Source organism: Rattus norvegicus, chromosome 9 (assembly GCF_036323735.1).
Source record: "Rattus norvegicus strain BN/NHsdMcwi chromosome 9, GRCr8, whole genome shotgun sequence".
In the NCBI taxonomy this organism is placed as follows: Eukaryota; Metazoa; Chordata; class Mammalia; order Rodentia; family Muridae; genus Rattus; species Rattus norvegicus.
The window spans coordinates 62,547,278-62,572,875 of record NC_086027.1 but is presented as its reverse complement, the minus strand read 5'-3'; the positions used below and the strand labels follow the sequence as shown (position 1 = coordinate 62,572,875).

General features: G+C 40.4%; 1 protein-coding gene across 3 annotated transcripts in view; it reads left to right on the top strand.

Moving 5' to 3' along the window:
• Dnah7 (dynein, axonemal, heavy chain 7) overlaps nt 1-25,598 on the top strand; it is a 305,667-nt gene that overhangs the window by 187,629 nt on the left and 92,440 nt on the right. For all 3 annotated transcript variants that reach the window (XM_039084571.2, XM_039084570.2, NM_001419550.1), the window contains 3 exons: nt 1,211-1,396; nt 4,854-5,017; nt 18,242-18,396. In XM_039084571.2, the coding sequence (XP_038940499.1) occupies nt 1,211-1,396; nt 4,854-5,017; nt 18,242-18,396 (505 nt within the window). The remainder of the gene's footprint in view (nt 1-1,210; nt 1,397-4,853; nt 5,018-18,241; nt 18,397-25,598) is intronic.

The window sequence follows — 25,598 nt, the reverse complement described above, 5'->3', positions numbered from 1 at the left end:
AACCTGGAAAGGGTTATGAGGTTATGACAAAGAACCACACACAGGCAGAGGGAGGGAGAATTAGCCTCTCCCAGGGATGGGCCTCTTTATTGGTTGTGCAATGCAGAGGAGACGGCCTAGAAACTATGTGCACACCAACAAGAAAAATGGACTCAGCAATGTGTGCTGTGCATACACATATCAAAGACAGACAGACAGACAGACAGACAGAAAGAAAGAAAGAAAGAAAGAAAGAAAGAAAGGAAGGAAGGAAGAAAGATAAAGATAAGTAGAAAGAGATAGCGGACTGTCAACTTGAGAGGATATAGAAGGATCTAAGAGATAAAAACAGGGATAGTGATACAATTCTGCTACTATTAAAGTACTTTTCAAAAAGTAAAATAAATAAGTTGATTTTGTTTAAAAAATAATGATGCTATCACTTAAAAACGAAATTGCAGGGACTCATTCTAAGTATCATGTGGAACACTGACCTAAAACAGGTTTGGGTGCCTTTCTCCCCAAGTTTGGACACCTTGATAAATATCTGCCCCTTTCCCTTTTTTATTGAATTGTTTAATTGTGTAAAATAAACTTTGGGCTGATTGTCCAATGCAGAAAGCAGGCTTTTAGCCAGTGATTGATGCTGTCTTTGAAGCTTAATTGCAAGTGTCTGAGAGGGCGATGCCATTTAACAACTTGAAAGATCGTGCTTTGTAAACAAGTGGAAATTGCTAAAACTTTTAACCTTTAAAAGCAAACTTAAACACACTAAGTTAAATGAGGAGGCACACTTATAAAATGTTTAGATATAGGGCCAGCTCTGGAACCTAGGCCCTTGGCATGCTTCGCAAATACTCTGCTAACCTGCTTCATCCCGAGTCCTTCCTCGTTTTTGTCATAAATCTGTATTTGCAGGAGAATGTTTGTTTCTAGTTTAATCTCAGTCTGCTGGGTTGAAGGTCGTTTCCGTATTGTTACCTGCACGGCTACCCATTAGATGCTCTGCAGGAATCCTGAGAAGTTTCTTGAAGTAACTTGTTTTTTGAAGCCACAATGTCACCAGCTTTCTGTATCTAAGTGAGCTGCATCATGCTTTCTTTCTCAAAGTGCTTTTTAGACTTTTGGTCTAGTTCGTAATTGAGAAAACTTGCCTCCTGAGTTGGGAAATCTGCAGTTTTCAGCCTGTTTCATTTGTAGATGTTGATAAAAGCTTACCTTTATTTTTGAGGTTGATTTGTGCAGCAAAAAGCTAGAACGAGCGGAGCAGCTGATTGGAGGCCTGGGAGGTGAGAAAACCCGATGGAGCAACTCCGCCCTGGAGCTCGGGCACCTGTACGTCAACCTGACAGGTGACATCCTCATCTCCTCAGGGGTCGTGGCCTACCTGGGGGCCTTTACATCTAACTACAGACAGGTGAGGGATGCCTTTCTTTCCCCCCATCATCACAACATTAACCTCAGGCCTGTTTGTTCCTTGTACTCAAAAATTTTTAGACATCCTGAAAATTGCTTGGTAGCCAAAAGATGCTCTGTGAAATATTGTTTTAAAATCTAATTTTAAACTGACTGACTTTAGATGAATTTTTAGTTCCTAACTAACTGTAAAGAAATCAGTGTGTGTGTGTGTGTGTGTGTGTGTGTGTGTGTGTGTGTTCAACTACTCTGCATAGATCTTAGTAAGTCATTCTAAAGCCACAGCAGAGGCTGAAACTTTAGTGGGTAGAGACAAGATGACCTTCACTGACCTTGTCCACTGAGCCTCACTGAGGACTTTTCCGTAAGCAGAACTGAGCCCCCTACTTCCATTACCATTTCTTTGACAATTGAATTTTTTAAAACAAACTTTTAAAATCCTCATACAGATGGGGTTTCTACTTTTCACCCTGGGGGCTTCTGTTTACCTTGTTAAGGTCACAGACATGCAATGAGCTTCCCATTTCCAGCTTTGCCTGTTCGTTTGTGCACTGTCCAGTGGAACACTGAGATCACATATCTAGCTCAGGTGGTTAACTTTTAACTTATCTGGTTAGTGATGGGTTAGCTCGCTTGACAGCTTTAGACAAGGAAACTTAGAAAGCGTGAGACAATTCTGCAGGCAGACCATCAAGCTAGTCAGAGAGAGAGCCGGAGCAAGAGCCATGGTCACTTGACTCTGTCCTCTCACATGGACTTAGAACAACGGAAAGACTAGCAGGCCCTCACTCCCATCTCTGTCAGATAAAGCACACTCCTGGGCCACACCACACCACACCATGCCACACCACACCATGCCACACCACTCCAAACCACACCACACCACACCACACCACACCACACCACACCACACCACACCACACCACATCACACCACATCACACCACACCACACCAAACCACACCACACCATACCACATACCACACCACACCACACCACATCACACCACACCACATCACACCACTCCACACCACACCACACCAAACCACACCACACCACATCACACCACACCACATCACACCACACCACACCACATCACACCACACCACACCACATAACACCACATCACACCACACCACATAACACCACACCACACCACACCACACCACATCACACCACACCACATCACACAACACCACACCAAACCACACCACACCACATCATACCACACCACACCACATCACACCAAACCACATCACACCACACCACATCACACCAAACCACACCACACCACGTCACACCACATCACACTACACCTGATACTTTTATATGTTACTAAAAAGGCCTCAAATATATCTTTAAAAAAGCACCAGGAAATGCTTGGAGGAGAATGGGAACGTGGGGGGAACAGACAAAAATTTCAATATAGGGTACTGCTGAATTGTCGGCAATTTTAACATCACAAAAGATAGTAATATAACTTATAAAATAAAATATGAAAAGGTGGATTTGTCACATTAACAAGTGAGTACTTGACAAAGACCAGAGGCATTTTCCTAATCACCAGCTGTCTCCCCACAAAGGGCTGACATGGTAACTGCAAATGGACAGGGTTGAGGAGCAAAATTATCTCATAACTGCTGTCTTCAGTGTTCTCAATTATGGGTAAAGCATCCATGTTTTCCTCTAAGCCCTGAGCCCAGTGATTTCCCTTTTAGGCTCGAACACTCCTGCAGGACAAGGAACAACTTTCAGAGGCCCTCAAATTACTCAAGTTTCCAAGGGAAACCTCTTTTTATGTCCATATCAATTACTCAGACGTGGTCTCCAGGAAGTGCATGAAATCTAGCTCATGCCATCCCACTTACTGTATTGTAAACCATTGCTCCAACTGCAGCAGCTCCTCCCAGTGAAAATCTTGTCATACACCCACAGCTATAAGAGAACTCTGCTTCTCACTCATCCAAGTATCTTTGTGTAATGGTCTAAGATCCAAAGGACCAATAATCACACATAATTATAGTCTTATAATTATGAAATAGAAGCCTGGATTTAATGAAGTGATTAAAAATCAGCATCGTTGGTAGATGAATAATTTGAAACTATGTACTACTGATGGGGTGCAAAAAGGAAAACAGTGTCAGCTGTAATTTTAACCACTAATAGAGACATTGGACATTCTAAGTAATATTAACAACTTCTAAGGTCATGAAGTCACCACTCACCCAAATCTGCCATGGCCTTTAGGCATAAAACTAGAGTATTGGCACAGCCTACTCAGCAGGAACCTGAGGGAGAAGAAATGACAACCAAACCCTTCCCATCACCACCTACACACACACACACACACACACACACACACACACACACACACACACACACACACAGGACATCCTCATTAGCCCCAAACAGGTCCAAGCATCATGTATATTCATTTTCCCACTTTGCTCATGGACACCCTCTTTTTGCCTGTTTCTATTTCCCTCATATCATGTCTTTGACTAGTTCTGAAGCATTTGGTCTGTGACTTCAACATTACTGTGAACTTTAGTATTGAGCACTCTCCTGGTTTTTGGCCACCATAACAGAGCATGCCTCTGGTAGATAGGGCACAATTCAGAGTGTGCCCTGACCCTTGTTACAACTCAATATACTTCAGGTAATCCTTCCTATAGAGCACATGGGAGCCAGAAATAGATGTTTTCTGTGTCCTCTACCTATTCCACAGGTTTAGTTTTGTATTATAAATAAATAGTATTTTTTCTGTATAATTTAAATATACATGCATGGAGAATATGATGGCTTTAACCGTCAACTTGACACAATCTATAGTCACTTACAAAGGGTGTCTTAATTAGGGGTTGTCTACATCAGGGTGACCCATGAGGATGCCTGTGAGGGATTCTCTTAACTGAATTAGTGGAGGTGGGATGATCCACCAAGGATGTGGGGAGCACCACTTCCTACCGTATAGGTTCTGCAGGACCGTGAGGTGAGCAGTAGAGGCAGACATCCATCCTCCCTCTGCCCTCGCCTGGGACTGTGACCAGCTGCCCTAGGTTCCTTCCACCTTGAATTTAATTGGGAGCAAAATTTATCCAGTTTACCCCTAACTTAATTTTTGTTTGGTGATTTTTATCATAGCAACAGAAGTGAAACGAAGCCAGAGAATGTCAACTACTTTGTAAGTTTAAACTTTACAATAATACACAGTAATTTTTCTTTCCAGATATAAAGTTCCAATGTTGTCATGTGGTCAATCTGGGATTTATCTTATTGCTTATTAGAGTATATAGCTCACTTTCTTCATTATAATTTTATTTGAAAAGGGTTTGGTACACAAGTCATGTCGGAGGTGAAGCTTTAACAGCAGTTGGTTTTCTCAGTAAATAGAGTTTAGTATTCCTTTGGCAACTGTCCAACAACTCATGTTTATATTTTTCTGTGAATATTTTGAAGCACCAAACCAAGGAATGGTCACACTCGTGTAAAGAAAGAGACATCCCCTGCTCAGATGACTACTCTCTTATGGGTACGCTGGGAGAAGCTGTGACGATTCGAGCTTGGAATATAGCTGGATTACCCTCCGACTTGTTCTCCATTGATAATGGGATCATTATAATGTAAGGAAAAGTCTTTTCTCACAAATGAGATTTGATATCTAATTAGTAGATACATTTATCTGGAAACATCTTTTAAAAAAGTGGCTTTAGCTAGTAAACATTTACAGTATTGAAATGTTTGCTAATTAGCTGTATTAAGCATGAATAATTTTTTTGTTAATATTGTAATAGTCAATTGTCAGAAGCTATGGTCAACAGACAGAAAAAGTTCAACTGCCCAAGTTGTCATAGGTTTTTTTTCAGATTATAAGGTGAAAACTCTTTGGTAAGTGAGTCTTTTTATTTCCATAAAACAGAAATCCTGTTATAAAATGTTAATAGATAAACAGTGGTGAGTCTTTGGTGGTAATTAACCTCATTGTTCAAAAATCTGTCCTTGTCCCTGTTTTGAGACAAGTTTGACTCATGGCTCATTCTGTGAGTTGACCAGTAACCACCCAACCCCGAATCTCCTGGTTGATGAAAAGGCAGAGAAGCAGCCAGGAGGACTCTAGGCCTCTACCCCCTCTTCTCCTGATCACAGGTCAACCTGTCTAAATGTGAGAACAAGTATCTTTTTTTTCAAGTTCACAGTCTTGTTTCTGACCTGGCCAAAGTGTTTTAGAGTTTAGGAGTGTTAGGAACAGCATGGTGTTTCTTAGCATTAGTAAGAAATACTCAGTTCTGCCGTAATTTCCACCAGAAATCACATTAGTGCAAGTAAAAATGGAGTCTGGAAATAAAGACTTTAGACAGAGATAACCGATAGGTATGGTGAGTATGCGATACTTATGAAAATAGTAATGTAAAGTAAAACTTTGGTATTCCCTCCATCGCTGTTCATCTGGTTATCCTGTTAGAAATGCCCTGTGGCTATTGCATCCCTCTCTTCAAACACTTCTCTCTTAGACACTTGTGTTTCTAGTTGATTGCTTCCTGAAGAAGGATAGCCATGTCTTCTTTCTTTTATTTTGTAATTTATGTCCTTTGTTCTACCTACCAAAAAGTGTCTATAACCATTATATCCACCAGAGACCAGTCTATATCTTATTCCTTACCCACTTGGGTCATGTTATACTTCAATTTATATTTCATAATCAACTGTTGGTTAATATATTTTACTTTTAAGATTCTAATGACGGTTATTTAAGATAACACACATCCATGTTTCCAACACCCTCCCCTCTTCCTCCCCACCTTTTTCCTGGAGCAATAGAGGTTTATCAATACCTGATACCCCTATATCTTTATTATTAATTTATAGAATAAAAAAATGAAAGAATCTTATGGTAACAACCTCACTGAGAAGAAAGCTCTGACATCAATCATTATTGTATTTTTTGGTCCATGTATTTGGCAGCTTTCCAGGGAGACATTTCAGGACAAAGATTTAAAGGCATCATTTGAAATCATTGTCAAGCATCTTGTTGAGATGCATAATACCTCCATTGTTCCCCAAGGATGCTTGCTTGGTAACGATAATCCCTTATACTGAGCACTTACTAGGAACCTAATCTCACACATTAAGTACTTAATACATATTACTTTAGTCAAGTGTCAGTAAACTGTTTCACAAGGGACAACCAAAGAAAGAGAGATGCTTGAGGAAGTAATGAAGCCTTGGAGGGGCAGAGAGGTCAGCCTCAGTGGACTGCACCCCAAACAGCCTTGCAGAAGCATTTTCATTAATTGTCACACAAAAGGTATTTTCAGCAAGTCATGTTTTAAATACCAGAGTCTTTTATCTGATGTAGGTGTTGTCTGAAGGAACACATTACTCAAGCGTTTCTCAACCATTACAGGCCTGCCTGGTTCACCAGGAATGTTTTGTGACTGAAGGCATTTATATGATCTGAAGCTCTACAGGAAAGCCAACTCCATAAATCTCAAATAACAGTCACTGATTATTAACAAAAGATCACTTCAAAGCCTAGGCGTGCCATCACTCCAGAGTTTACACTAGGTACAATGGCTCTCTTAAATACCCCATCGCAGCGGAGTAAGGCGTGATTATTCAGGAAAACAGTAAGAATCTACAGAGTTTGGACAAGTTAGGATATAATTAAAATTTGGGGCTATTAATACCTAAAAGTCCTTGGCTTTTAGGAGTCAATGATAGTGGTGAACATAATTGGATTATATCTAGACATAGCTAATTCAGTTTTTAAGAGGCAGGCTTTGATTTTCTGTAGGAGACATAGACTCCAAAGACCCTGGCCCAGGCCCAAACTGGACTAGCTCTGCCAAGTTATGTTCCCTTTTAGACAAGGAATGAGGTAAGCCCAAGACTAGCTTAGCCCTCGACAGTTAAATATTCTAATTCTGTGTCCTTCTGTGCCAACTACTGTGACCAACAGACATTAGAAATCTGCATTTTTCAAAAACCCCAAAGGGCATTAACTAAGAATTTCTTTACACATCAACTAAAGAGAAAACTGTCAAAATCAGAAACAGCAACTGCCAACAAATTCGGTTTCCATTTGCTAACAGTTGATTTTAAACATTTATAAATTCAAGAATGTTGGAGGGTCAGTGGGATAGCTTAGCAGGTACTGGCTCCTGTGGCTGAGGATGCCAACCTGAATTCGATCCCAAGGACCTACAAGGTTGAATGATTGTCCTCTGACCTTCACAACGTCATGTGCAAATGACTAAATAAATAAGCCAACATTTAAAGTAGTAACAAAAGGATATTTGATGGAGGAAGTAAGAAGGAAGACTGAAAAAAAGTACATTCCGTTTTTATTTTTGTCAAAAATAATGTAAAATAACGTGACAATGTAAGCAAGTAAATAGAATGCTTGTTCACTTTTGTTTCAATATTTTCATTCCAAAAGTGAAATTACTTCCACTAAAGTATGCTGTATAACATCTTCCACAAAAAATGCTTCCACAGGTTATTTCCATCCACCTGCTTTCTATTCATCTAATATTTTGTGGAAGCCCCCTCTCCCACTAAAAAAAAGCTAAATTTATGTTCTTCTAATCTCCAATGAAGAAATTGTTACGTGAAGAACATTATTTGATAGGACAAAAATTGGATACAGCTGTTAACTGGGTATAGAACACTATGCATTTATTCGTAATTGCAGAGGCTCATTCATATGCTCACACAAAAAAGGGGAGACAGAGTTATCCCAGCACAGTTTTTCTAAAATGTTACCGCTTCCCCGTCAATCTCACTGCTGTATTTTTATTGAAAAACGTACTGTCCCTATACATGTGAGTCTGCTACTGGATTCTTCATTCTATACATTGAGCTATCTGCCTGTCATGATACAAGTATTGTATCATCTTGCTTTTGGAAACTTTGCGTAGTCTTGAGTCAGGCAATATGTCTTTATAACTTTTATTTCCTCAGATGAAGTGATGAGAGCCTTACCCAAGCTATGTGAACACACAACTTGGGCTGGGCCCAGAGCATTTCCCAGTCCAAAGGGATGCAAACACACTGAGCACCACAAGTGGGTTTGGCTGTTACACTGATTTCATTGGGTAAAAGAAAGTCTCCTTCAGTCTGTATGCTGTCCAGTTTTACGTAGACTTGACATAAGCTAGAGTCACCAGAGAGAAAGGAACCTCGATTGAGAACAGGCCTCCATAAAATCTGGCTGTAAGCATTTTCTTAATTAAGTGATGTGGGAGGACCCAACCCATTGTGGGCTGATTGGGTTCCTGCCCTTACTTCCTCAGTGTTGGGCTATTACCTGAAATTTTAAGTGAAATAAACCCTTTGCTTCTCAAGTTACTTTTGGGGTGATCTTTCATCACAGGAATAGAAACCTTAATTGAGACAGAAATTGTTACCAGGATAATAAGTTATTGCTGTAACACGCCTGACCATGTGTTTTTGGGGGAGGATTGCAGAAACTTTGGGCTAGAAAAGCCATTGAATTATGAAAGGTTGGTGAGCCACTCTGTGAGACTTCCTTTGCCAGTGCAATTAATCTGAATCCCTTTACTTTAGCCTCAGGTAGACTCTTCAGACTAGGGCAAAAAGCAGCCATAGTCTTCATCAAAATATCACGAAGAACGATTCTTGGAAACATACTAAAATTCTCCTCTGAAACCCCTTGAGCCAGTTCACTTCACACTCAGCACCAGTGTCCTTCCATATTCCTACTAGGATGGCTCGTTAAGCCCCACTTAAGCATTTCCACTGCTTTTATAGTCCAAAGTTCCAAAATGCACATTCCGCCAAACAAAAGCATGGTCAGGTCCGTCACACCAATACCCCAGTTCACGGTACCAATTTCTGTTTTAGTTAAGGTTTTATTGCTATGAGGAGACACTGTGACCAAGGGAACTTTTAATTGGGGCTGGCTTACAGTTTCAGAGGTTCAGTCCATTATCATCAGGGCAGGAATCATGGCAGTGTCCAGCCAGACATGGTGCGGGAGGAGCTACATCTTTATCCAGAGACAACCAGGAGAGACTGTCTTCTGCAGGCAGCCAGGAGGGGGTCTCTTTAGTCCTGTGCAGAGTTTAAGCATAGGACCTCAAAGCCCATTCCCATAGTGACTCACTTCCTCCAAAAAGGCCACATCTCCTAATAGTGCCACTTCCCATGAGCCAAGCATATTAAAACCACCACAGACAGTCTTTATTAGTGTTTATAAATGGTTATAAGGGCTGCTGGACTAATTCCAGCAACTCAACCTGATAGTAGGAGTCTTGGGGCTTTCCCTAGCACTCAGTCTTGTAGAAATGGGCCTGGTTCTGTGTTCTCAGTCTGAGGTCTAGACTTAAATCCTCTTCTTTAACCCTCTGAGGAAGCATCTCTCCACATACCTGGCCTCTTGGAATTTCAAAAGGAGGCCAATACTACCTTTGATCCATTACAGGAAAAACAAGAGTCTTTGGTCTCTTGCCTGGTTTTCTTTGTTTTTGTGCTGGTGTAAACTGTTAAATTTAGCATGTCATGGGAGCGTGCTGGATTGAGTCCATTGTATGTTAATCTGTCCTAAACTCACTGGTGGGTATACGCATGCTCCTCGCTTCCTGCCTGAATGTTTTGGATTCACAAATGAAAGACAAACATAGGTAGCTTTATTTTTAATATGTCCTAAGCTCATTGGCTGGGCCACTCCCAAAACATCCTCATTGTTGTATGCCTCTGCTCTGGTATTCGTGAATTATTACTTATGAAATTCTATATTTCATCTCTGCTACCCCGATACTAAGGGGGGGTGGCCCCTGAGGCCACTCTTCTTCAGTTCTTACATGGCTGTATGCCTTTTCTCTTATAGCCCTCAAGCTTGATGTCTCTGTTTCCCCATCATGGCTATTCTAAAAATCTCTTTCTCTCTTGCCCAGGAAATCTAAGGTCCCACCTCTGTCTCCCTACCCAACCATTGGCTGCTGGCAACTTTATTTACCAACTAGAGCCAGTTAGGGACAGGGACCCTCAAAGTCTTACAGGCAGATGTTCAGGTTCCTGTGTGATTTTGGGAGCTGAATTAACAAAAATAACATTAGAATCAATCCACAACACTGGAGGGGATCAGTAACTTTCTTAGTTAGAGTTTTACTACTGTGAAGAGACACCATGACATATCTATTATAAGGACGTATCTTATAAGGCATATCTTATTAGGACAACATTTAATTGGGGCTGCCTTACAGGTTCAGAGGTTCAGTCCATTATCATTAAGGTAGGAACATGGCAGCATCCAGGCAGACATGGTGCAGGAAGAACTGAGAGTTCTATCTACATCTTCATCTGAAGGCAGCTAGGAGAAGACTGACTTCCAAGCAGCTAGGATGAGGGTCTTAAGCCCACACCCACAGTGACACACCTACTCCAACAGGCCACACCACTCCCTGGGCCAAGCATAGACAAACCATCACAGAAACCATACTTCTTGTCTACTTTATTGGATTATTTTCTTTACCATTCTTCCTCACCCCAATCCCTTCCAACCCACCAAAACTAGGTAAGCACAAAAGAAGGTTAGAGGGGAAAGGGGACATAGGTCTCTTTAGGCTACTTCCTAGGGATTAGGAATGTTGAGTTCCTGGTGGCAAGTTCAATCTTTGTTGTCCTGATATCTCCAACCAGAAATCCATCAGACAACAAAAGCAATCAGCAAACAGCCACAGTGAACCAGCAAGAGCTGCAGCAACAGCAGCAGGGGGAGCAGCAGGGGGAGCAGCAGGCACCTCTCAGGCCTCTGGCATTTATATACCCTCTCAGGAGTCCCAGAATTCCAAACATAAGCTATCTTCAGTTGGCAGAAAATCATACCTTTGCCAGAGCACGAAACAAATCATAGTCAGCTGCTGTGGACAATCTGAAATAGCCCCATATCCCATATCTGGGATCAAAACAAACAATATTCACAAAGCATTTCTGTGTTTTTAAAAGAAACCAAAATTCTCACTACAGGTATCTCGGAACCATTGTCTTGCTCTGCCCCTAGACCATATATTCTTGTGGAATCTAACAGTCTCTTCTCATGCCCTTCCTCTTGTAGTTATAGAGATGGCTGACTGTAAGTCTAATGAGAATACTGAAGAACCTCTGTGTATCCCTGCTGTTCTACTTAATTGAGTCTCTTGTTTGGAAATGCAACTAGATTTTAAGCACATGTAAAGCATTTAAAAAAATAGAATAGATACTTCCTTTCCCCTATTTCCCCTCCCGCTCCTTCTCTGAGAGAGTGGGCCTACCCCTGAGTATCTCCCCTCATCAGGTCTCTGAAGAGTTAGGCTCATCCTCTCCCACTGAGGCCAGACAGGGCAGCCCTGTTAGGAAACAGATTCCACAGATAGACAACAGCTTTAAGGATAGCCCCTGCTCCAGTTGTTAGAAGACCCACAAGGAGACTGAGCTACCCATCTGGTACATATGTGCCAGGGGCCTCAGTCCAAGGGTTTAGTCTCTGACAGCACCCAGGGGTCCTGGTTAGTTGACACTGTTGGTCTTCCCATGGAGTTCCTGTCCCCTTCAGGGCATTCAATCCTTCCCCCAGCTCTTCCATAAGTGTCCCCAACCTCTGTCCAATGTTTGTTTTGCTGTGGGTATCTGCATCTGTTTCAGTTAGCTGCAGAATGGAACCTCTCAGAGGACAGTTTTGCTAGGTTCCTGTCTGCAGGCATAACAGAGTATCATTAATAATAGTGTCAGGGTTGGTGCTTGCCTAATGGATGGTCTCAAGTTGGGTCAGTTATGAGTTGGCCATTCCCTCAGTCTCTGCTCCATCTGTGTCCCTGTATTTCTTTTAGAAATATGTCCTCATCTTTGGGGTTGAAAGTTTTGTGTGTGGGTTGATGTCCTTATCCCTCCAAGTGGAGGGTGGGGTCCTGATGGCTTCCTCAGGTTCCATATCCACAGTGCTATGCATTACGGGCATTGACTCCTGGAAGCCTCCCCCAGCCCAGGTCTCTGGTGCTTCCTAGAGAACCCCCGCCCCTGGCAGCTACATGCAGATTTCCATTTATGCTCCTGTCCCTCTGGTCCTCTCTCCTGTCTCTCCCCACATCTGATCCAGAACCCCACCCCCATTCTCATCTCCACCGCCTCTCCTCAGTTTCCTCCCTCAATCTGCGCCACCCGGCCCCCCATGAATATTTTCTTCCCCCTTCTAAGTGAGATTTAAACATCCCTGCTTGGCCTTCGTTTTTATTTAGTTCCTTTGCGTCTGTGACATGTATCGTGAGCATCATGTATGTACTTTATAGATAATACCACTTATCAGTGAGTTACATACTGTGCATGTCCTTTTAGCTCTGGATTACCTCACTCAGGGTATTTGCCTGCAAATATTCAAGATACCCTTGTTTTTCTACTAGTTGGATAGTATTCGATTGTGTAAATGGACCACATTTTCTGTATCCATTCTGGGTTGTTTCCATTGCTGGCTATTATGAATAAAGCTGCTATGAATATAGTGGAGAATGTGTCCTTGTGGTATGTTGGAAAATCTTTTTGGTATCTGCCCAGGAGCAGTATAACTGGATCTATTTCCAATTTTCTGAGAAACCACCAAATCGATTTCCAGAGTACATATACAAGTTTGCATTCCCACCAGCAGTGGAGGAGTGTTCCTTTCTACGTCTTAGCCAGCATGTGCAGTCATTTGAGTGTTTTGTTTTGTTTTGTTTTGTTTTATCTTAGTCATTTTGCTTGGTGTAAGGTAGAATATTAGGGTCATTTTAATTTGCATTTCCCTGATGACTAAGGACATTGAACATTTCTTTAAGTGCTTGTTGGCCATTCAAGATTCCTCTTTTAAGAATTCTCTACTTAGCTCTGCATCCATTTTTAAAATTGGGTTATTTGGTTTGTTGTAGTCTAATTTCTTGAGTTCTTTTATATATTTTGGATATTAGCCCTATGTCAAATATAGTGAAGATCTTTTCCTAATCTATAGGGTGCCGTTTTGTCCTATTGACAATGTCCTTTGCCTTACAGAAGCTTTTCCGTTTCGTGAGGTCCCATTTATCAGTTATTGATCTTAGACCTTGAGCCACTGTTCTGTTCAGGAAAGTGTCTTCTGTGCCAGTAAGTTCAAGGCATTTCCTCCACTTTTTCCTTATTAGATTTAGTGTATCCAGTATCTTGAGGTCTTTGGTTGACTTGAACTTGAGTTTTTTGCAGTGTGATAAATAGGGATCTATATGCATTCTTCTACATGCAGACATCCAATTAGACCATCAACATTTGTTGAAGATGCTTCCCCCCCCCATTATATGGTTTTGGCTTCTTTATCAAAAATCAAGTGTCCAAAGGTTTGTGTGTGTGGGGGGGTATTTCTGGGTCTTTTATTCAATTCCATCGATCAACCTGTCTGTTTCTATACCAATACCATGCAGTTTTTATCACTCTTGTTGTGTAGGACAGCTTCAGATCAGAGATGGTGATTCTTCTAGTTCTTTTATTGTTCTATGTGGTTTAGGTATCAGGGTGACTGTGGCCTCATAAAATGAATTTAGCAGTATCCTTTCTGTTTCTAGGTTGAGTATTGGTTTGAGGAGTATTGGCATTAGCTCTTCTTTGAATATCTGGTACAATTCTGTGTAAAAACCTAGGGCCCTAGACATTTTTTTGGTTGGGAGACTGTTAATGACTGCTTCTCTTTTCCTTTGGGTTAAAGGACTGTTTAGATAGTTTACCCTATCATGATTTAACTTTGGTAAATAGTATCTATCTAGAAAATCATCCATTTCCTTTAGAGTTCTCAATTTTGTGGTATACAGGCTTTTGAAGTAAGACCTAATGATTTTTTTTATTTCCTTAGTTTCTATTGTTATGTTTCCCTTTTTATTTCTGATTTTGTTAGTTTGGCCACTGTCTCTCTGCCTTTTAGTTAATATGGCTAAGGATTTCTCTGTCTTCTTGATTTTCTCAAAGAACCAGATTTTATTGATTCCTTGTATTATTCTCTTTGTTTCTAATTGATTGATTTCAGCCCTAAGTTTGAGTATTTCCTGCCATCCTGTGTGTGTTTGGTTCTTTTTGTTCTAGGGTTTTCAGGTGTGCTGTTAAGTTGCTAATATGAGATTGCTCCAATTTCTTTATGAAGGCACTTAGTGCTATGAACTTTTCTCTTAGTGCTGCTTTTATTGTATCCAATAAGTTTGGGTATATTGTGCTTTCATTTTCATTGAGCTCTAGAAAGTCCTTAATTTCTTTATTTCTCCCCTGACCAAGTGATCGATTTAGTTCACTGTTAGTTCCCATGAGTATGTGGGCTTTCTGTTGTTTTTGAAGTCCAGCCTTAATTGATGATTATCTGATAAGATACAATGTGTTATTTCCACCTTCTTTTATCTGTTGAAGTTTGCTTTATGCCCAATTTTATGGTTAATCTTGGAGACAGGTCTGTGAGGTGCTGAGAAGACTATATTCATTTGGTTTGGGGTGAAAGGTTCTGAAGATATCTGTTAGATTCATTGGGTTCATAACTTCTGTTAGTTTCATTGTTTCTCTGTTTATTTTTTGCTTCAATGATGATAACGGGGTTTTGAAGTCCCCCACTATTATTATATGGGGTTTGATGTGTGATTTGAGCTTTAATAATGTTTCTTTTACAAATGTGGGTGCCCCTGCATTTGGGGCAAAGATGTTCAGAATTCAGATGGAGAGAGAGAGAGAGAGAGAGAGAGAGAGAGAGAGAGAGAGAGAGAGAGAGAGAGAGAAAGAGAGAGAGAGAGAACAGCAAACAAATTTCTGAGGCGCTCTTTCCCCAGTCTTGTTTGTTCCACATTCGGTTTTGCCATTTTATGCTCATGTGGATATAATAGGTCTGTCATCTCTCTTTTACTATGGAGTCCACAGTAAAATTTTTATTTCAGACATTATGTTTTTCAGTTCTAAAATCTCATTTCTCCATTTGCTTAAATCATATTCACCCTGGTTTCCTGAAGAATAGTTGTACTATGTGCTCTGGGGCTGTTCCTATGTCTAGTTGTGTCTTTATTCCCCTGGGAAGCAAATGCATTCTTTGCTTACTAAGTAGCCCTTTTCTAGAACTTCTGAGTGTGAAAACCTGGGTCTTGATAAAATCCTCTGGGCAAGACTGAGTTTGGTTTTAGGAGTCGGGGTTGGGGATTTAGCTCGGTGGTAGAGCGCTTGCCTAGCAAGCGCAAGGCCCTGGGTTCGGTCCCTGGCTCCGAAAAAAAAAGTGGTTTTAGGAGTCAGACAAGTCAATATCTGTCTTCTAGTTGTGATGCTTTCCAGTGTTGGCTCAGACCAACACTGGCTTTGACAGGCTTTTTAGGTCTGCTTCTGAGCCAGATTTATGTCATTCTAAGCCTTTGTGTGTGTGTGTGTGTGTGTGTGTGTGTGTGTGTGTGTGTGTGTGTGTGAGAGAGAGAGAGAGAGAGAGAGAGAGGAAGAGAGAGAGAGAGAGAGAGAGATTGAGAAAGAACAGAAACAGAGCTCTTTTCTTTCAAAATCTCTTTAGCAATTCATCCCCATTACACTTATGGTACTTTCACAGAATGGTGATATTCTCTATCATTTCTTAACTACATCACCTGACTAAATTGTTAGTCCTTTGAGGGAAGGGTACAAGCTCCTGCCCCACCTGGACCCTGTCTCCAGTCTCGCTTACTGGCTGATACATGGACATTTTGTCATTCTCTACTCTGAGAGAGACTCTCACCTCCACCCTACAGCTGCTATAAAGTGACTTTGTTAATCCAGACAGTAAAACAGAGAAAATCCAGGTTATTCACAGCCTCCTACTGGTTATTACTAAAAAAATTTGTCATTCATTGTTTCGTTTATTCACCTCTTAGAATCTAAAAGTAGTTGAAATTTGTAATTTGAACAGGTTTTGGGAGGGTGCATACAATAAGTAATCAATCAAAGAGGCAGGATTCAATAGGCTTTCCTGGTCAGTATCACCACATATTTTTCAAACGCTGTTCAGTGAGCCAGGTTTTCTCTGCAGAGACAACCATGAAAAAATTTACATTTTTGAATAATTAAATTTTTTATTGTTTGCCAGTTATTTTTGCTGTTTTAAGTTAATATCATTAAATATAACCATATTAAAATTTATTGAATATAAAATGAAAACTAAGAATCAGCATGTGCCCATCCCTCAAGGGGCTCCACAATTTAGTCAGGTGATGCAGTGAAGAAATGATAGAACTACAGTAATAGAATGTCAGCATTCTGTGAAAGTGCCTTAAAGGTAATGAGGATGTATCGCCAGAGATTTCAAGAGAAAAGCGACCTGGAAAGGCTTTGTGGTCTACATAGCTTTTGAGCTGACCTTGAAACATGAGTAGAATTAGATGTGAAAAGATTGGGAAGAAGTATATTTTGGACAAAGAAACAGCATGAACCTGGTTATCATGGCTAAAATAACTGGGGAAGGAAAGCAGAACAATGAGGAAGTTGCTCAGCTTCTCTGGAGAAGTCTAAGTGCCACTTAATACATTTCTCCAAACTTAAAAATATTTCTAGAATGTGACAAGCTGGAAAGTCTTTACATATTTATAGTTTTATTTCTTTATAATTTACTTTCATATCCTTTCATTTTCTGAAGCATACAATTCTCTTCATATTACTTGTATCTAAGATTAAATACTAATCTTTGGTCTGATTACTTTCAATTTTGGATGACTAATTATCCAATGGCATTCTAGATTCATATTATTATGAATGAATTTAATACCATCCTGTTCCAATCCTATTTTCTTCCCCTCAGTCCTCTTCCATTTTCCCCTACTGCCCTTCTGCCATTCTGCATGAATTTCCTGTGCTCCCTTTTAAAATACATTGGCCACAATTCAGGCCAGTGTTTAGTAAACACTAATTGCTCATTACATTTCACACAAAGCAGGAAGGTACATGCTGCATCTCTCAAGAAGGTGGCAGATGCTGGATAACTTCTGGTTCTTCAGTTCTACACATAAATTGAGTCCCAGTGGCTGCCGGTCTTGCTTTTGGCATTTTTCAGTGGGAATAAAGTAATAGAGTTTTCCCACGGTGTGAACCTCGGCCTTCAGAGAGTTCATGTCTGTACTTAGGAAGCTCACAATCACAGGCTTGTGGAAAATGAACAACATTAAATGTGTAATTGTTTGAAACAAAGATGGGTCCATGGCTATAACCTACAGTGCTTGTAAGTACTATGGAAGTTTGATGATAGAAAGTTAAGCTATTCATGTTTCTTAAATCATTATAACTCTACTAAAAAGGGGGGAGGGAAAGAGAGGGATGAGGGATAAGATGTGGGAAGAGAGAGGAAGACAAAGGAGGGAGAGAGGGAGGTGGGAAGAGAGGGGAGAGAAGATGTGTCAGGGAGAGAGAGGGAGATAGGGAGAAAGAGAGAAAACAGACTAGGAATCAAACAGAAAATGAATCAATTTTTTTCTTTCTCTTGTACAAGCATCAACACAGAAACACATAGAAGTTAAGGAAACAAACTAACCTGCTCAGGTCACAGGATTAATTGATAACAAACCCTAGGTAGAAAGTGGAGTCTCATTGTAGCATATTTTGCAAGAACTGCAAATACTATATAGCATGTAATTTAAAATTTAGAGACTGTAGTATTCCAAAAGGAGTGAAAAAATCATTTTAACTTTGTGAAATGGACTTGACAGTTTTCCTCTCAGTTTGCTCAGACTAAAAGTGCCTACGTCAAGAACTTCATTTTTCATCACGTGGAGGAGTAAAACATTACTAACAGAGGCTAAACTTACAGTCATCTGAGACCGACTAGTGCAGTCATGTGAGACTAATTATGGTCTGACCAGAGTTATCTGTCTTCTCTGTTCCAGGAATGCAAGAAGGTGGCCTCTGATGATAGACCCTCAAGGTCAGGCTAACAAATGGATCAAGAACATGGAGAAAACCAATAGTCTTCAGCTTATTAAACTAAGTGACCCTGACTACGTGAGGACTCTGGAAAACTGTATCCAATTTGGAACTCCTGGTATGTAGATGAGTAACAAGGGTGAGTGTGGAAATGCTCAGACAGCCACAATTAGCACATGCTTTGTTGCTGTGTTTTGAAAAACATTTGTGCCAGGCTTGTTATTTTGTTTGTTTTGGGGTTGGGGGGGGTTGCTTGTTTGTTTGTTTGTGGCTTTTTCAAGACAGGGTTTCTTTGTGTAGCCTAGCTGTCCTAGAACTCTTCAGTCCTAGAACTGTAAAGTAGGCTGGGCTTGAACTTGAAGATTCACCTTCCTTTGCCTCCTGAGTGCTGGGATTAAAGGTGTGCCCCACCCCCACCTGGCTCCTCAGACTTGGTATTAACTGATGACCTTGCTGAACTCTCATTACTTATTAATAATCAAATGAAGACCTCTCAGACAGTGAACCTCTAGAAGACAAGGAACTTCCCTTTGTTAAAAAGTGCTGTTATGGGGCTGCCTCTAAGTCAGCTGTTTTAATTTCTGTCTCTCTGCTTTTCTTCTGTTTTCATTATTAATCTTCTACAGTTAAAAAGCCCACTTGATATTGCTACGCCAATCATACTTTGATACAGCAGTTAGCTTCATTTTCTGTTTCTTCTTGAATTATGCTACAAAAGCACCAGGGAGATGGAGCCGATTTTGCACTGTTATCTGGCATTTGCACTGGAAAGATTAGAAAAATGGCAAGAACTGTTTTTAATCAAGGTCTTATGCAGGCGGCATATACTTGCCAAAACAAAATGCAGCGTGCGTGCGGCCTGCACTAATGGGATCCTCTTTTAAAGCTGTGTAACTTATCAAACGTCGCCAAATAAGGACAAGCACTTACGAAACCACAGCACACGTAGCTCTAGGAGAAGTCCTCGGGTTCCTCTTGCTGAAAGCTTTGTAGCTCAAAGAGACACAGCAAGCAAGCTGGCAGTCCCATGGTATCAATGTTTATTTGTTAGTAATAAGCTTGCTTTCAAGTTTCAATTATAATTTAAGGATTTTAGTGGAAGCCTGGAATGAAAAAGCTCTAATTTTAAAGCACAAACACATGGTATTTCATTCTATGCTATTTTTTGAATTTTAAACTTTTACATTCACATTAAATTGACACATAAATGTATACCATTGCATGGTATGCCATGCAGTGTTCGTGCACATACATTCTGTCAAATCTTGGAAAACATACTTATATCCTCAAACATCATTTTATTTAATTTTTTTAATTAGATGTATTTCTTTATTTACATTTCAAATGTTATTCCCTTTCCTGGTTTTCTGTCCATAAGCCCCCTATCTCCTCCCCCTCCCCCTTCTTCATAAGGGTGTCTCCCCCCATCTACCCCCTCCTTACTACCACCCCTTGACATTCCCCTGCACTGGGGGTCCAACCTTGGCAGGACCAAGGGCTTCTCCTTCCACTGGTACCCCAACAAGGCCATCCTCTGCTACATATGTAGTTGGAGCCATGGGTCAGCCCATGTATAGTCTTGGGGTAGTGGTCAAACATCATTTTATATGGTAAAAAATTCAAAGTCTGTCTAATTTTTAGAAGAATGTACAGTACATTATTTATAGTTAGCCTAATATGACATAGAACAACTTGTATGTAAGATATTAAAGGTGATTTGGAGTTACACAAAAAGGGAGCCATAATCTCTACTCTTCAAATATATTGCTTGTGTTGAAAGACCATCAGGGTGGGGAAGACCCCCACTCAAATCCCGAGATGATGCAACTCCCAAGAACTCACGAGAAACCAGTCTTAATGTAATAAACAAGAGGTGTATTTGAGGAACCAGAGCTCTGGGGACGACACGTATCTCACACAGGAGACAGAGGAGTCGACTCCGAGCCCAATTAGGGGAAGGGATTTATAGGGAAAATTACATAGGTAGTTGGCAACATTCACACAAAGCAATTTCATTGGTTTGTAACTTGGGCTCAGTTCAACTCTAGGCCACCCTCCTTCTGGGGCAAGCTGACCCTAATTCTTGTTTTTCTCAGGACTGTTGAGTCAGGCCTTATCGAGGCCAGATGGTTTGTGGTGGCTATTGCCAGGCTACATCCCCAAAACATTTTATGTTATTCTTTGCTGTGAGGTGCACTTGTCCTCACAGCAGGGTCAGTGGGGGATAGTTTAAAATCTTTATTCTTTCAGTGTGATGTCAGAATCCTTCATGTATTACTGTAACAAAGACAGAAAGTGAGAACCCCTCACCCAAGGACCTGTGAACTAAGCATCTCTTAAATAAGGACCAGAGTAGTATTCTGAGTAGGCCCCTTCCTTCTGGATATAGAGTCTCTGCCTTTGCCGTTCAGTGTTTAGTTCAATAACTCAGTTTCCTCCCCTGCACATTAGCTGTGTAGTGTTGGGGAGAAATTGCTTATCATTTGTTGGGTAATTAGTGTCAGACGACCGCTCAGTCTATGGGTTTTGGTGGTGGTGTAGCTTCTGTTGGCTTTTATCAATGCTGAGGACCACACTGGGGGCTTTATCACATTCTTTGAGAATGTGATAAGTGGCTTACTTATAATAACTTAAAACATAAATGAGAAAGCTGTAGATGATGCTCTTTGTGAATTCAGAAAAATCAGAAAGAACTTCTAGAGAGAATTGTCACTTGTTCTTCAAGCAATTGAAATTATTTAATATAAATATTAAAATGTTTGGTATGATGAAAGAAAAACAATGGTGTGCCTTCCATCTGCTTGGCATTCTTGACATTTTTTCAAATCTCAGTCATAGATTTTGATGTTTAAATTCCATAATTATAGAGCAGGTAGTAGATAGTTCTAATGATTTTAAAATTATACATCCTAATCACAGGAGAGAAAGACTGCTTTGGGTATCTTAAACATCGTGAGATGCAACCAGAGAGAACAGAGGACTGTGGGTCACAGTGTGTAGGGCGGGGTGAGCAGCATTGCACAAACTTAAAGATGTGCACTGGGATTTAAATGGGATTCTGTGTACACTGTGCACTGGGCTTTAAATATTTTTCTTACATAAAGTTTCATCAACAAAAGTTGGGATCCCACTGTAGCTCTAACCATGTCATTTATTAAGAAGGTAGGTGACATTAGAGAAAGCTCAGTGGTTTAGCTAGGACTGCATGACCCATGAGGAGAATGGGGGCCAGAACTCCCAGGTCTTCTGCCTCTGGCTAATGGGTTTTTGTTTTGTTTTGTTTACCATGTATTCTAACATTAAACATCAGAAAGAATAAAAAATTTAAATTCTCATAGAAAGGTGTCAAGCTCTAATCTATTTATTTAACACATCAAGTAAAAGTCTGAAAACATAAATAGTTAAAGCTCCTTCTGCTTGAGAAGTTCTCTTTAGATTCTGACCTACTCAGGGTCAGAGGCATTAAGTCTCTTATTATTCACAGGCAGCTTGGGTGGAGAGGCAGAGGGTTTTGCCAACTTCATCCACCTAACTCTGCTTCAATGGGATCCATGTCTCCCTGTTCTTTTGTTGTATTAAGTTTTAAAATAAGACCCACTTTTTAAAAAAATTTTAAAAAGCTTGTTATTTAAAAAGTTTGACAACCAATGATATTGAAAATCTAGGTACACCTACATTTACTGTATCAATCAATAAAGTACACATAGCATGATACTTAGACACTGTTGAGAAAGAAGTTAATCTACACAGCTCTTTGACACTCTCCATTGAAATGGTTAGACATAGCATCTAGATCTTCCTAATTTTTCCTATCTTGACTGTCGGCTTCTCCCTGCTTTGTATCAAGTTTTGTACAGATAGGTCTGTCAGCAATGAAGTAAGTGCACTCCTGCAACTCTGATGTCTCACAGCTTTTCAGGAAAGTAGTTTGTAATGTGACTTAAAGTGCTTTAAAAAAAATTGGCTGTGCATTTGCTTCTAGGACCAGCATGAACAGAATCAGGAACAGACTTTTAGGCAAAACAACATTCGCAGTGTCATTAATACTGGTGGGAAAAAGAATAACTTAGACCATGGAAATTAGCATATTCATTATATTCATTATTCACTATAAATATACTATGAATATACATTTTATTTAACTATAAAAATAAATGAGCAAAAAGTGAAACTGAGTTCTTAAAAGACACCTTCTATGTCTCTGTTAGTGAAGATACCAGCTGTGGAGGAATGGGTAGGGAGGTGGTTGTAAAAATTCATTCAGCCATGAGTAACCAGGGAAGGGAAGAATATGTCCACATGCATAGTGCAAACATCTTTCACTCCCTCAATCCAGAGGCCACTCTTTCCAGCTGGGATTATTCCCATTCCTTCAAGGGACACTTACCAGGTATGTGAATTCAGAATTGCCTGTGTCCGAGGTTTAAGCACTATCATGTAACACTTTAACTTAGCAAATGCACTAGGAGTTAACACTGTTAGAGATCATTTGTCTCTGGATCCTTTCTAGAATGACATCAGAAGGAAATATTCTGAGATGCTAAATTTTGCTTAGAGTGACACTTATGTCTTAGAATAGAAAAATATCCAAATATAATCATATCAAAACCATACCACTGGTTAAAAGATAAGAGAACAATAACATGTTTGTTAGTTTTAATAATATAGGATAATTTTGTAATGTCATGCAAAAATAATTAGGACAGAAATTGATATTTGTTTCATCTCAACTATGTGTAGAGAAATTGATAGAAAAATTGAATTGAGAATTATTCATTAGGTAATTATGTTATATGAAGTTTTTCATCCTTTTCTATCAATTTACATATGTCAACCTTTCTTAGTTAGGATTTTACTGCTGTGAGCAGAAACCATGACCAAGAAAAGTCTTATAAAGGACAACATTTACTTGGACCTGGCATACTGGTTCAGAGGTTCAGTCCATTCTCATCAAGGTGAGAGCAGGGTAGCATCTAGACAGGCATGATGCAGGCAGAGCTGAGAGTCCTACATCTTCATCTGAAGGTTGTTAGTAACTTGAATGTTACAGCTTCTTGTTTCAATGTCTGGGATCCACACATAATTTTCTAGGCTCTTCCAAAGGTCTGGCATCATTTCTGCAGCTCTGCTCTCTGTAACACTCTTAGTTCAGGTTGATCCACTCGTCTGCTGTTCTTGGTGATCATCCCATGGTACTGGCATATCCCATACACTGGGGTCTTCCTCCTCAACTAGGCTTCACCAATAGCCTCTCATAGGCTTTCTTCATGGTGCCAAGCCTCAAATCCTTTGCATGACCCCTTCAGTACTTGGCTGTCAACCACAACTGAAGGTGCAGTTCACCAATGGCCTTCCATGGCCTCTCACAGTGCCAAGCCTCAGCTGCTCTTCATGATCTCTTCATGCCTCAAAACCAGTACCACCTGGGTGACTCTTACACATTACCAAGTACAGCTTCAGCACGAGGTATAACCATGGCTATCACTGGAACACAGCTTCTTTGTGCTTTCAGAAAACACTTCCCAGAAGGGTTTAACCTCAGTGATGCTTGTCTCTTCTTGATCATTACTAATCTCTTAGCTCCAGCTAACCAGCTTCAATTTTTCTAGTATTCCCTTTTGTTCTGCACTCTAGAGCCAGAGCCACATGGCCAAAGTTGCTGGGGTTGGAACATGACCCCCTTGTTCTATTACATTATCACCAGCTTTCTTCCATCTCCTTCACTGCCTAAGCTTGGCTGTCCTGGAACTTGCTCTATAGACTGACTTTGAACTCAGAGATCTGCATGCCTGTCTCCTAAGAACTGGGATGAAAGGTGTGATCCACCAAGCCTGGATTTAAGTTTATCTTCACCTAGAACTTGCTCTGTTCTAGGCTGGCCTTGAACTCAGAGATCTCTTTGTCATTGCCTCCTGGGATTAAAGGTTTGTACTAAGTTGCCTGGAGCAAACTTAGCTGGGTGGGGTCTTACTCCCTTAATTCAATTTAATATCTTTGAACACAGGATTTAGCTACATTTCACTTCCTGGTGTCCCTTTAATACTCAAAGCATTTATTTTGTATTTTTCCTTTCTTAACTTGCTCCTTTTCATCAAAATGCTTTTCATAAGAGTGAACTTTAGTAACCACACAACAGAATTTACACCACTCTGCTTTGAGACTTCCTTTTTCAAAGCAATTAGTCTAAGTTTCTTCAACTTAGCCTCAGGCAGACTCTTTGGAAAATGGAAAAAGCAGTCACATTTTCCCCTCAAATACCACAAATACAGTTTCAAGGCCACATACTGAAATTCTTCTTCAGTGAACCGTCTTGGGCCAGGTCCAAACAACTCAAATCACTTTCAGTAACAAAGTCTTTTCAATTTCTACTAGGATAGCCCATTAAGCCCCATTTAAAGCATTCCATTGCTTTCCAAATCCAAAGTCCCCAAATCCACATTCTTCCAAACAAAAGCATAGTCAGGCCTATAACAGCAATACCCCACTCCTGGTACCAACTTCTGTCTTAGGGTTTTACTGCTGTGACCAGACACCATGACCAAGGCAACTCTTGTAAAGAACAACATTTAATTGAGGCTGGCTTAATGGTTCAGAGGTTCAGTCTACTATCATCAAGGTGGGAACAGAGCAGCATCTAGACAGGCATGGTACAGGCAGAGCTGAGAGTTCTACATCTTTATGGGAAGGCTGCTAGTGGAAGACTGACTTCTAGGCAACTAGAATGAGAGATCTCCTGATCTCTGATCATATAGTTCTACTCAGTCAAAAGAGGACCAGGTCTTCCTAAGACAGCTGAAATTTGTCCTCTCTACTTCCTGAAACTATGTGCTGGGAAGAACAGCCACAAGAATTTAATTTGCACAATCATCCTTGGACGATTGCACAGAGCATGCCCATAGTGACACACCTACTCCAACAAGGCCACTCCTAATAGTGCCATTCCCTGGGCCAAGCATATACAAACCATCATACAACCTAAGTTATTTAATGGAGGAGAGAAAGATAAAGAAAATCTGATTAGAAGTAGTTGCCCAATTTCTTCATTATAATTTCCTGTATTTCCAGATATTCTATGAGTTATTTTGTAATAAAAATACAGTAAATACTGAAATAGTCCCCAAAATGAATTTTCTCAGCCATCATGCCTAAATACAGTGAGTCCCAGATAGAGAACATCAAACTAGGCTGTTTGGCTAACGGGTGTAGAAGAAAGTAGAGAGGCCATGTAGACCTACTCATGATCCTTCCCACAGGCAGCCAATGTTTTTATGACATCATTTATCTATATTCATAGAAGATGAAAGTGACCTTATAGGTAGC